We start from the raw sequence: 11,220 nt of genomic DNA, 5'->3' as shown, positions 1-11,220 counted from the left end.
TCTCTCTAGCCCCGCTATTTCGTCCTTCCTTCCTTCCTCTCTTTCTCTCCCTTCCTTCCCTGCCTCCTTCCTTCCTTCCTTCCTTCCTTCCTTCCTTCCTTCCTTCCTTCCTTCCTTCCTTCCTTCCTTCCTCTCTCTCTCTCTCTCTCTCTCTCTCTCTCTCTCTCTCTCTTTCTTTCTCTCTCTCTTTCTTTCTTTCTTTCTTTCTTTCTTTCTTTCTTTCTTTCTTTCTTTCTTTCTTGACACTGTCTCACTCTGTATCCCAGGCTCCCCTGAATCCATTATGTATGCAGCTCAGGCTGACCTTGAACTCGAGATGGGCCTGTCTCAGCCTCTGGAATTACATCCAGAGCCACCATGCCTGGCTACAGTAGGTCCCCCTGAGGGGTCTAGGTAGGAGATGGGGAAGGGTGTTAAAAAGGAGCCAAGTTCATCAGCCATCTGGCTTCCTTGAACGCCAGGTGCCCTACAGGCCATCCTTGTAGTTCCGTCCAATGAGTGGAGGCTTCTTGGCCCGTGTCAGAGGCAGGTGGAGACGAGGCACGCCTCCTCCTGTCACCCTCCGTGCCACGTGACCACCGGCTAGACCGGACGAAGCGAAGGCCGTTCCCTCCTGCTGGAGGCCAGAGGTCCGCAGCGGCGCTAGGGCAGCAGAGCGCGCAGGGCGAGCGCGCACGCGGCGCAGGCGTCCAAGGGCAGAGCGGGCGCAGGTGGCACCTGCGGCGCCCAGCCCCTCGCCTGGGCCTCTCTCTACGCCATACGCTAGCTCTCTCTGCCTCGGCCCTCAGATGCAGCCACCGCTGGCTGACTCATCAGGCCAACCTTGAGCTCGAGGGTTACATTGCCCGGGGCCTGCGGGTGGCGGATATCAGAGATCTCGTACGGGCTGGGCATGAGGCGGGTGGAGAGAAAGAAGCACATTGGAGTGGCCCCTCCACGGGTAGCCACGCCCCCATTCCCAAGCCCCGCCCCTAAGGCCGCGGCTTCTGATTGGTACCTTTATGGGGTACCGCTCCTCAAGTTCCCATTTCTACTTAGTGTCTGTTATTTGGGGGAGACTTGGGGGGGAGTCCCTCGCGTTGTTGTTATCTTCCCTGTCCCCTCCCCAGAGCCAGATTCTTCAGAGCCCTTCCGGGGCTAATCGCCTGCTCCTGGACGTGAACCCGGCTCTTCCTGGCGTCTTCTTTTCTGCGCTCCCTGGTGGGCAGAAGTGATGGGCTCAAGGCCCAGGTCCTGGCTGGGAGAGGAGTATCACTGTCATTCCCACCCTCCCCCAACTTCCTAATCCCCCATGGCCAGTCCAGCTCCCCTTCTTCTCCGTCTTTCAGTGCCTATAGGTCAGTGGGTTCCGTCCTTCCTCTCCGGTCCTTCCAACCTCCTTCCTGGACACAACACAGAACTACTTAAGTGTCCCATCGCTGCGAGAGAAAGAGAGAGAGAGGTTGGGGAGGGGGGAGGCTCTGTAAAATAAAATATATAATGCTTCTCCATTTGGGTTCCTGTTTACTTCTGGTGGCACACTTTCCTGAGCCTATCCTCCCTCCTACCCCCACTCAATAGAATTCCCTCCAACTTTATACAAGCCTGGTATCTGTCAAGACTCCTTCACTAGGTCTCCAGCTTATCAGGGTCTTGTTCCTGGAGACTCTGTGGGAAATGGAGGAGTGAGGCTGTCCCTTGGGGTGACTTGAACTCCCATCTTTCAGTATGACGCGTGCGCGCGTGTGCATGAGTGTGTGTGAGTGTGTGTGTGTGTGTGTGTGTGTGTGTGTGTGTTGGGAGGTAGGGTCTCACTATAGCCCAGGCTGACCTGACGCTCAGTATGTAGCTCCAGGCTGGCCTCAAACATTAATTTAAAAATTAATTTTTTTATTTATTTGAGAGAAAGAGGCAGATAGAGAGTTGGGGATGCCAGAGCCTTCAGCCACTGAAGACAAACTCCAGATGCACGCACCACCTTGTGCATCTGACTTACTTGGGTCCTAGGGAATCGAAACCTGGGTCCTTTGGCTTTGCAAGCTAGGACCTTAACCGCTAAGCCATCTCTCCAGCCCTCTTTTCTTTTTCTTTTTCTTTTTTTTTTAAACATGGTCCCATATAGCCTTGAGCTTGCTATGTGGCTAATGATGACCTTGAACTTCTGATTTTCCTGGCCCCACCTCCAGAGTGCTGGGATTCCTGGCTTGTGTCGCCACACCGGGTGGCTTTGGTACCTTGGATCCAACCCAAGGCCTCCTGCATGCTAAGCAAGCACTCTACCAAGTGAGCTACACCCCTCCCACCCTCCACCCCTCCCAGCCCATCTGGACTCTGCTTAAATAGGAGGAATAACTGCTGCTACAGTAGATCCCCACATTAACTTCAAAGGGAGAAAACAGACTCCGAAAGATCCAAGTGGCCTCTCAGTGACTCTCAGTAGTTGAGAGCCTGACAAGCCCAGAGCATGCGCACAACCTCGCTCTGGATGATGGTGCCCGCCTGAACTTCTTGCTGGATAATAGACAGTTGCTAGGGAAATGTTAATCCTAGCCCAGGGTTTGCTGGGGATGGAACCTGAGGTGTGGGCAGTGGGCAAACGTGTGCAACAGGGGACGGCCAATTCGTTCCGATCTTTGCCGCTGCCCTGCGGTCTAAACGTTGTCATTTCCACCGTGGCTGAATAGCACTGAAGGACCTTTTGCCTACCGTGTGTGTGTGTGTGTGTGTGTGTGTGTGCACTTCTCATTAGGGAGGGATGAGACATATCTACCTTCCCCCTTTCTCCAGCAGCCTGTATTCAAGAGGATCTCTAAGCCCTGTGACCATGGGGCTAATAACTTCCTGGGGGGGGGGCAGGGGAGGGGAGGATTGCTGGTCACTGTGTGCCCCCACCTCCTCCATGAAGCAGAAGAGAGAAGAGGCTGTTTGGGACCGAGGCGACACCCTGGCTAGCCCAGGGCCTCGCTTTCCTCTCTGCATGTGAGAATCAACTACTACTTCAATTGTGCAGGTTCGTATCTCAAGTTCACCGTCGTCGTCCAGGAGGACCGGCCTCTCTCAGCCCCCAGGATCCACGCGCCTAACTCCCAGAGCTGACGATTAGCTTTCCCTATTTCTGGGTGGACAGCGCGTGACAGCAGGAGGAGGAGGTGGTGGAAGGAACCTGGGTACCGCCCCTCTTCTCTTCCCCCCCGCCCCCAAACACACACACACACACACACACACACACACACACACACACACACACACACGGAACGGAGCTCAGGGGAGCCGGAGATTGCGATTCCGAAAAGTAACACAAGGGGGCGCCAGAACGAGCGCGGACGCGGGCGAGGCAGCGCAAGGTGGTTTTCATCCGTGTGAGTGCGCCCTTGGGTATCTTTGTGTGTCTGCGTTTCTGTACATGTATGTGCCAGTCACAGGGGTGCCTGGGAGGGGAAGTATTCGAGACAACATGCCTGGTGCAACCCCTCCCCCCCCCCAGAAACAGGTACCCTCAAGTGGCTTTTTTGATGAGGACGATGTTTATGTTACTGGGTGCGTGTGGATGGGGAAGCAGGAGACTTGTGTGTATGGCCGCGTGTGAGCGGTGCAGATGAGTCTCTGAAACCGCGTCTTGATCTTTGAAGTCGCTTTCCTTGAGGGTTTTTATCTCTCTCTCTCTCTCTCTCACACACACACACACACACTATCTTGCAAAAGGAAGGGGGGTCCCCAATGTAGATCTCTGTCGCCCCACACGCAACACATCCTTGACACAACAAGTATAGGTGGCTGCTAAGTGTGACATTGTGCTTGTCAAGTGGGTGTGTCTGAGTCTTACTGTAACTGCCATAGCGTGTTGTGTGACAGGTGGATTTTTTGGCTGGGGCAGGAATGTGAAAGCACACAATTTCTTTTCTCTTGCTAGGTTCTGTGTGCAACCTTCATGTGTATGTGAGTGTATGTTCCTCTTTCTAGAGCTCTCCAGTAGCTATCTCTCTGTGGGTCTCTCTCATCTCTGTCTCTTTTTTCCTCTTTCCTTTTCTTGGTGACTCATCTTTGCGGCACTGGCCTCCCCCAGCTGCCTGGGTCTCCCCTCCCCCACTCAGAAGTGGGTGTGTATGGGGGGTTCTGACAGAATAGGGCCCTGGGAGTAAGGACCCCTCACTCCCATCATTCATCATTCTGGACCCTCCAAGTACCCCCCCCCAACCTTCTCCCCAGTCCCTTTCCCAGAACTTCCCAGCCCTGGGGTGGCTTGGGGGTTAAGCAACAATGTGTTCTAAACGGGCCATTTCCAAGGGTCCTCAGCACTTTCTTTTCGTTCCAAGTGGAGACCCCTGCCCCTCTCATAAAGCGCCCCCTCTCTGCCTGTCCCCCCCCCCCAAGGCTGACGCAATGAATGGCTGCAGAGGTGAGTCACCAGATGGGGGAGGGGAGCAGAAGAAAGGGACTGGTGAGCTGCGGGGCTGGGGGGGGGCGGCCCAGGGCTCTGCCGCCCTTTCTGGCTCACGTCTTCTCATGAAGTGACCCAATGCCCTACGCCCCCTCCCAGCTTTGCCAACCCTTCAACTCAAATCACAGCTCTGCCAAACCACACCTGCTTCTCCTGCCACTCTCCTAGAGAGTATGGGAGATTTCCAAATAAAGCCCAAGGGGGATGGGTGGGTTGATGCCAGCAACTCAGGGCAAACACCGGGTGTTCACCCTCAGGCCCCCACCCCAGGTCTCTCTCTCTCTCTCTCTCCATGTGGCTCTCTCTCTCCTACCATCACTCTCCTCTCCCCAACCCAGGAGCCTGTCCTTTCCTGTTCCTTCTACATCTTTTCTTGAGTTGAGGCAGCAGGGTCAAGAGATGACTTATGAAGGACATGGGTCATCCCTGGGAAGGGGAATGGCATGTGAGTGAGCTGAGAGGAAACGGAGAGAGAGAGAGAGAGAGAGGAGAGGCTGAAGCAGACCCACAGTCCTAACCCACAAAGACAGAAGGGGTCCAGACCCATGGGATGGAATCACTGTGCGGCTGCTGGTCTTCAGGTGTCCAGGCTCCCATTTTGCCCTACCCCTGTCCCCATGATGACTGAGGCTCTTGGGGTGTGACTTTCTCAGAAATTCCTTGGGCTTTTGTGTATAAGTGGAAGGGTGGGGAGCTGGAGGGGTGATTGAGGAAGAAATGAGGAGTACCCTAAAAACAAGGGGCAAGCAACTAGAACCCGAGGGGTGCCGGTGAGTAGCTCTGATTCTGAGAATTTGTTGCGCAGAGATCTGTAAGTTGACTAGGAAGGGCGCCTGGTCAAGGAAGATCAAGACACATTAGCCAGTTGTGGTGGCACATGCCTTAAATCCCAGCACTCGGGAGGCAGAGGTAGGAGGATCGCCATGAGTTCGAGACCAGCCAGAGACTACATAGTGAACTCCAGGTCAGTCTGAGCTAGAGTGGTGGGGTGGAAACAAAAGGACACATTAGACGTCAGGAAGACCACCCATGTCTGGGAGAAGGCAGGGAAGGACCCAGAGATGCACCACATTGTTGTACAAGTACTGCCAAGCCAAGCACACGCCTGAGAAGTCAGAGCTGGATGCTCGCAAAGACCCTGAACGGACAAGGTGCTGACGCTGATAAGAGATCGCCTGCAAACAGACGCAAAAGCAGTCAAATAGGAAGAGATCTCCTACGTCACTTGGAAACTCTACCGTCCACTCTCAACTTGATTAATTTGCTTCTACCTACTTCCTTTCTCTTCCCTGCTTGCGTCTCTTTAATCTCTGTGCATGCACACACACACACACACACACACACACACACACACACACGGACAGGCACACATGGGTGCCTGTTCGTGGATACAAGCCCACAGGTCCATCTTTTCTCCAGATGTCTGTCTCTCTAAACCTCATGTCATACTTGAACTCTGATCTCCATCAATCAGGCCCCCTTGGCACTGGGGGTACGGGTGGGGGCGGGCTTTACTTTCTCCCCGCTCCCAAGTGCCTTCCCCTCCCCCTTTCCAGATGTCTGAGCCACTGCTCTCTGATTCATCCTCCTCAGAAAGGTAACGTGACCCCCTCTCCATCCCACTGCTCTCAGGAAAGGGAGGTGAGGAGGGGGAAGGGAGCAAAGGGGGCTCTGGAGGTAGGCGCTGGGGGGGGGGGGCTTGGATAAGTGCTGTGTGGGGGAATGTAAGGTGAATTACCTCTGGGGTCTCTAGGCCCCTCTTTCCTCTCCTTTCTTTGAAACCTCTCCTGTCACCTTGGTTAACGTTCTCAGCCCTCATCATTCCTCTTTTAGCCCGCTCCTTCCACCTGCTTCAGTCTTCCCTCCTTCCCTTCCCCTGCCCGCATCTCTTCTTTTTTCCCCCTCTCCATTCCTCCCCACCTCCTTCTCCGCAGCGCAGATGGGTTTTCTTCTGGGAAAGTCAAGCTCCCGATGGAAGGGAGAGAAACCTCAGCTGGTTATAGAGGGGGAAGCACGTGAGCGTGAGTGTGTGGTGTGTGTGTTTAGGGGCTTAAAATGAGGGTCATTTCCAGAATGAGATGAGGAGTCGGGGGGGGGGGTTAGGACTGACTCTCCGCCCCAACAGCTAACCCTATGCTGATTTCCAGAGTGTCAGGGTGCGGGGTGCCCTGCTGTGTTCACGAGCACCCCTGTGTCCGCAGTTCTTGTGTGTCCGGTGTATGTCATTGTCAACCCCCCTTTCCCCCGCCCCCGCACTGATCTCCGCCGGCTCCGCAGCCCCCTCCGGCCTCCCTCCCTCTCCTTCATTCCTGCAGTGTTTTTTTTTCCCTCGGCCACCTTCCCTTCTCCTCTACCCCCTCCCCATTTCCGTCCTCCCCCCCCCCCCGCCCACGTCTGGTCTCCCTTCACCGGACCCGGCTGGCTGATGGCTTCTCTGCGCAATCTATGCGTCATCGCCCCCCACTCCCGGGACCTCTAGCTGTCTGAGCCCCCAGCCCCAACCTCTCTGGCAGGAGATACGGTCCAAAGGTCTGATAGCTGAAAGGGTCCATCTCTGATGCTGCAGCGCCACCCCTCCCATCTCGTTCAGACCTCCCCTTTAAGAGGTAGAGAGAGCTGGAATTGAGTCCCCCCCACCTGCTCAACCCCCTCCCCACCTGGTCTGGTCTCGCCCTCTAAATGTCCTTGGGTGAGGGGAGTCGTGGGGGGGGGGAGAAGGAAAGAAGCTGGAGGACGGTGAGGAGAGATGGATTGAAAAGGGGCACAGCGGGGGACCCCCAACATGCAAGGCCGAGTCAGCTGGGCGGAAGGACAGACACACCTTTTTCTCCAGACACGACCCGGCCGTGAACAGACACGGCCCAGAGGCATACACAGAGCCAATCTTTCCCATTTCTCTTCCGACTGGGACCCTGTCCAATGTGATTACCCGAACCGCAAGATCCACCCATCTGCCGCGGCCCTGAGCGGGCACCCCGAGCAGCAGATCCACCCCTCTATCAGCTTCACGCCGTCCTTGGGCGTGCTCCCCATAAACTGTGCTCTCAGGGTCGGGAGCTGGGCCCCTTCCCCAGCTTCCAAACCCTATCATCCTCCCCCGCCCCCACCTCACTACTGATTTCCTACTGGTGCCCAGTTAGACGCTGGCGGTGCCCCCTTCCAATTCCGCTCAGCAACGCGTGGCTCCGCAGCTCCAAGTTGCATTGTAACTCACCCTCCCGCCTTCCAGCGCCTCGGCACCCACCCTTCCCATTCATCCTCCCATTCATTCATTCATCCTTTTTCTCTGCGTCCCTCCTTCATTCATTCATAGCCCCCTGCCCCGCCCGCCTCAGCATTTCATTCATTCATTCACTCATTCATTCATTTCCCGGAGCTCGGCATAGCGCACGCCCCCCCCCCTCCCGCCGAGGACACCCCCCCTCCTCCTCCCCATTACGCAGGCGCAGGCCGGGGAGAGCCGAGCATCCTCCAATCGCCGGCCGCCCTTCATCCACCCGGCGCCCGCCCGCTTCCCCCATGAATGAACATTGACGTCAATGGGGCGGGGCGATCCCACGTGACCCCCGCGCCGTCCCCTTTATAAGGAGGTGGAGGCGCGGGCGCTGTCCAGCGTGCTGAAGCCGGAGCGAGCGAGCCGCCGGGAGCTGCGCGGACCCAGCTGAGCCCAGCTCGCAGGACGCCAGACCTCGACCGTCGCTCCTACTCCAGCCACCGCTAGCAAGAGCCCAGGCGGACGGGGGGGAGGTCCCGATCTTTCCCCCTGTCCCCACCCTCCCCTCCTCGCTCCACCTCCGGAGTCGTGACAGGCTGGTAAATACTCCGCTGTCTCTCCTTGAAACCTTCAGCAGCCGTGGGTGTGAAGGAGGCTCCTCTCTCCTCCAAGGTGGGGGTGTTGGAAACATAGTGGGGTGCCCCTGGGGAGGGTCCCCGGTAAAGTGCGTGTGTGTCTGTGTCGGCGGGGGGGAGTCGCAGCTTTTTCTCTTGCTGCTGAAGTCGCCCACGCACCATCCGGGAAGTCCTGTAGGGAGGGAGTAGGGATTTTTCTCTCCCCCCTCCCAACGCCCCGCTTATCACTGCCGTTTAGTACGTGGGCGCTGGCTGGGAGATGGCTTAGGGGAAGGGGGTGAGCGAGGGTTGCGGGTGTCCTTTTCCCGTTTACACGGCGACTCCAGAGACCGACACTGATTCCTTGCTCGCTCCTAAGCGTCCCTTCTCTGGGTAAGGTTAGAAGACTGAGGGAAGCCCCAGTTTTCCTGCTTAAAGGTGGGGGAAGGGAATGCAGAAATAGAGGGGGAATTCTTGCAAGAAAAAAATATAGAGGGGACTTCTTAGAGGAATCCCCTTTTCTCTGGTTCCTTCTGTTTTTCAGTTCCTGGCAGCCCCTTGGTCATGAACACCCTCAGGTGGCCGACATCCGTCCTCTTCTGTCTCTTTCTACTGGTCAAGGGGTTAGGAGCAGCACCCCCCGGGCGCCCCGGGGCGCAGCCTCCTCCCCTCAGCTCTGAGCATGAAGAGCCGCTAGCTGGGGATGCAGTGCCCAGGCCAAAGGTGGACAGCGTCCCAGAGATCCGAGCTGCTCGGAATTCCGAGCCGCAGGACCAGGGAGAGCTGTTCCAGGGCGTGGATCCCCGGGCGCTGGCCGCGGTGCTGTTGCAGGCATTGGACCACCCGGCCTCGCCTTCCGCGCCCGCAGGCTCCCAGCAGGGGCCGGCGGAAGAAACCGCCGAAGCTCTGTTGACCGAGTCCGTCCGCAGCCAGACCCACAGCCTCCCGGCGCCTGAGATCCCAGCGCCCGCGGCTCCGCCTCGACCTCAGACTCAGGAGACCGGTCCCGAGCCCGAGGACCGCTCGGAGGAGCTCGAGGCATTGGCATCCCTCCTCCAAGAACTTCGAGATTTCAGCCCGAGCAGCGCCAAGCGCCAGCAAGAGACGGCGGCGGCAGAGACGGAAACCCGCACACACACGCTGACCCGAGTCAATCTGGAGAGCCCCGGGCCCGAGCGCGTGTGGCGCGCATCCTGGGGAGAGTTCCAGGCACGAGTCCCGGAGCGCGCGCCTCTGCCTCCGGGGGCCCCTTCGCAATTCCAAGCGCGCCTGCCCGAGAGCGCACCCCTTCCCGAAACCCATCAGTTCGGGGATGGAGTGTCTTCCCCTAAGACACACTTGGGCGAGACTTTGGCACCCTTATCCAAGGCGTACCAAGCCCTGAGTGTCCCTTTCCCTAAGGGGCGCCGGCCGGAGAGCTCACTTCTGGGCGGCTCCGAGGCGGGGGAACGCCTACTACAGCAAGGGCTGGCGCAGGTCGAGGCTGGGCGGCGGCAGGCCGAGGCTACCCGGCAGGCCGCGGCGCAAGAGGAGAGGTTGGCCGATCTCGCCTCGGACCTGCTGCTCCAGTATTTGCTGCAGGGCGGAGCCCGGCAACGCAGCCTGGGGGGTCGGGGGCTGCCGGAGACGCAGCAGGAGCGAGAGGGCGAGAGGGAGGAGGTGGAGGCGGAGCAGGAGAGACGCGGAGGAGAGGAGAGGGTGGGGGACGAGGATGAGGAGGCGGCGGAGGCGGAGGCAGAGGCGGAGGAGGCGGAGAGGGCGCGGCAGAACGCGCTGCTGTTTGCCGAGGAGGAGGAGGAGGACGGAGAAGCCGGAGCCGAGGACAAGCGCTCCCAGGAGGAGACGCCAGGCCATCGGCGGAAGGATGCCGAAGGGGCCGAGGAGGGCGGGGAGGAGGAGGAGGAGGACAACGATGACGACGACGATGAAGAGATGGACCCGCAGACCATCGATAGCCTCATCGAACTGTCCACCAAACTCCACCTGCCAGCCGACGATGTGGTCAGCATCATCGAAGAGGTGGAGGAGAAACGGAAACGGAAGAAGAACGCCCCTCCCGAGCCGGTGCCACCTCCCCGGGCCGCCCCCGTCCCCACCCACGTCCGCTCCCCGCAGCCCCCACCTCCCGCCCCGGCTCCAGCTCGAGAGGAGCTGCCGGACTGGAACGAAGTGCTCCCGCCCTGGGATCGGGAGGAGAACGAGGTGTTTCCCCCGGGGCCCTATCACCCTTTCCCCAACTACATCCGGCCGCGGACGCTGCAGCCGCCGGCCTCCTCCCGCCGCCGCCACTTCCACCACGCCCTGCCGCCTTCGCGCCACTCTCCGGACCTGGAGGCCCAGGCGCGGCGCGCGCAGGAGGAGGCGGAGGCCGAGGAGCGCCGGCTGCAGGAGCAGGAGGAGCTGGAGAATTACATCGAGCACGTGCTGCTCCGGCGCCCGTGACCCGCCCCCCGCGCGCCCCCCTCCGTGTCGCTCCTCCCCCTCGGTGTTTGCATGCGCCCTGGCTCCGCCCCCTCGGCTGCCGCCCCGCCCTCCCCAACCCCGGGCCGTGGCCGGGACCTGCCAGACTTCTTCCCGGTCCAAAGCCCGAACACCCCCCCCCCCAAAAAAAAAACTCACTCAGTGGGCGACTCGGGGCTGGCCCAGGCGGGCGGGTGGTTTGTACGAGTTCCCTTCCTCTCCCCCACTCGAGGGGACCCCCCCGCCTTCCCTCATCCCCAGCTGGTTTCTTTCGGGATGTCCCCGTCCGAAACGGGATTGTGGGAGGCAGGGGGCTTGCGGGGAAGAAAGCAGTTGTAAGTAAATTGCGTGCAAGTGTGTCTGTCGTCCGACCTTGGGGCCTCCCCGGAGCCTCTTTTCCCTTTCCCCAAAGCGCTGTGAACTCAACCCCTTCTTCCCCTCTCTCTCTCTGTTGTAAATAACCCTCACGGAGGAAATAGTTTTGCTAAGAAATAAAAGTGACTATTTTATTAGGA

General features: G+C 58.7%; 1 protein-coding gene across 3 annotated transcripts; it reads left to right on the top strand.

The window, feature by feature from the left end:
* The first annotated feature begins 8,042 nt into the window (after positions 1 to 8,042).
* Positions 8,043 to 11,220, top strand: Vgf (VGF nerve growth factor inducible). Of its 3 annotated transcripts, none has more exons than XM_004666201.2 (2): positions 8,043 to 8,230; positions 8,790 to 11,220. In XM_004666201.2, exon 2 carries the CDS (start codon positions 8,810 to 8,812, stop codon positions 10,685 to 10,687), a length of 1,878 nt encoding a protein of 625 aa, XP_004666258.1. In that variant the 5' UTR covers positions 8,043 to 8,230; positions 8,790 to 8,809; the 3' UTR covers positions 10,688 to 11,220. The 3 variants fall into 3 exon arrangements, with proteins under 3 accessions (XP_004666258.1, XP_045000065.1, XP_045000066.1); XM_045144130.1 differs by having other exon boundaries at positions 8,043 to 8,303; XM_045144131.1 differs by lacking the exon at positions 8,043 to 8,230 and adding an exon at positions 8,499 to 8,638.

This window comes from Jaculus jaculus, chromosome 2 (assembly GCF_020740685.1).
Source record: "Jaculus jaculus isolate mJacJac1 chromosome 2, mJacJac1.mat.Y.cur, whole genome shotgun sequence".
Taxonomy (NCBI): Eukaryota; Metazoa; Chordata; class Mammalia; order Rodentia; family Dipodidae; genus Jaculus; species Jaculus jaculus.
This window is presented reverse-complemented; position numbering and strand designations above follow the sequence as displayed.

What these genes read in the sequence shown, in the direction of transcription:
- Vgf (XM_004666201.2), top strand. Translation starts at nt 8,810, where the DNA reads ATGAACACCCTCAGGTGGCCGACATCCGTCCTCTTCTGTCTCTTTCTA.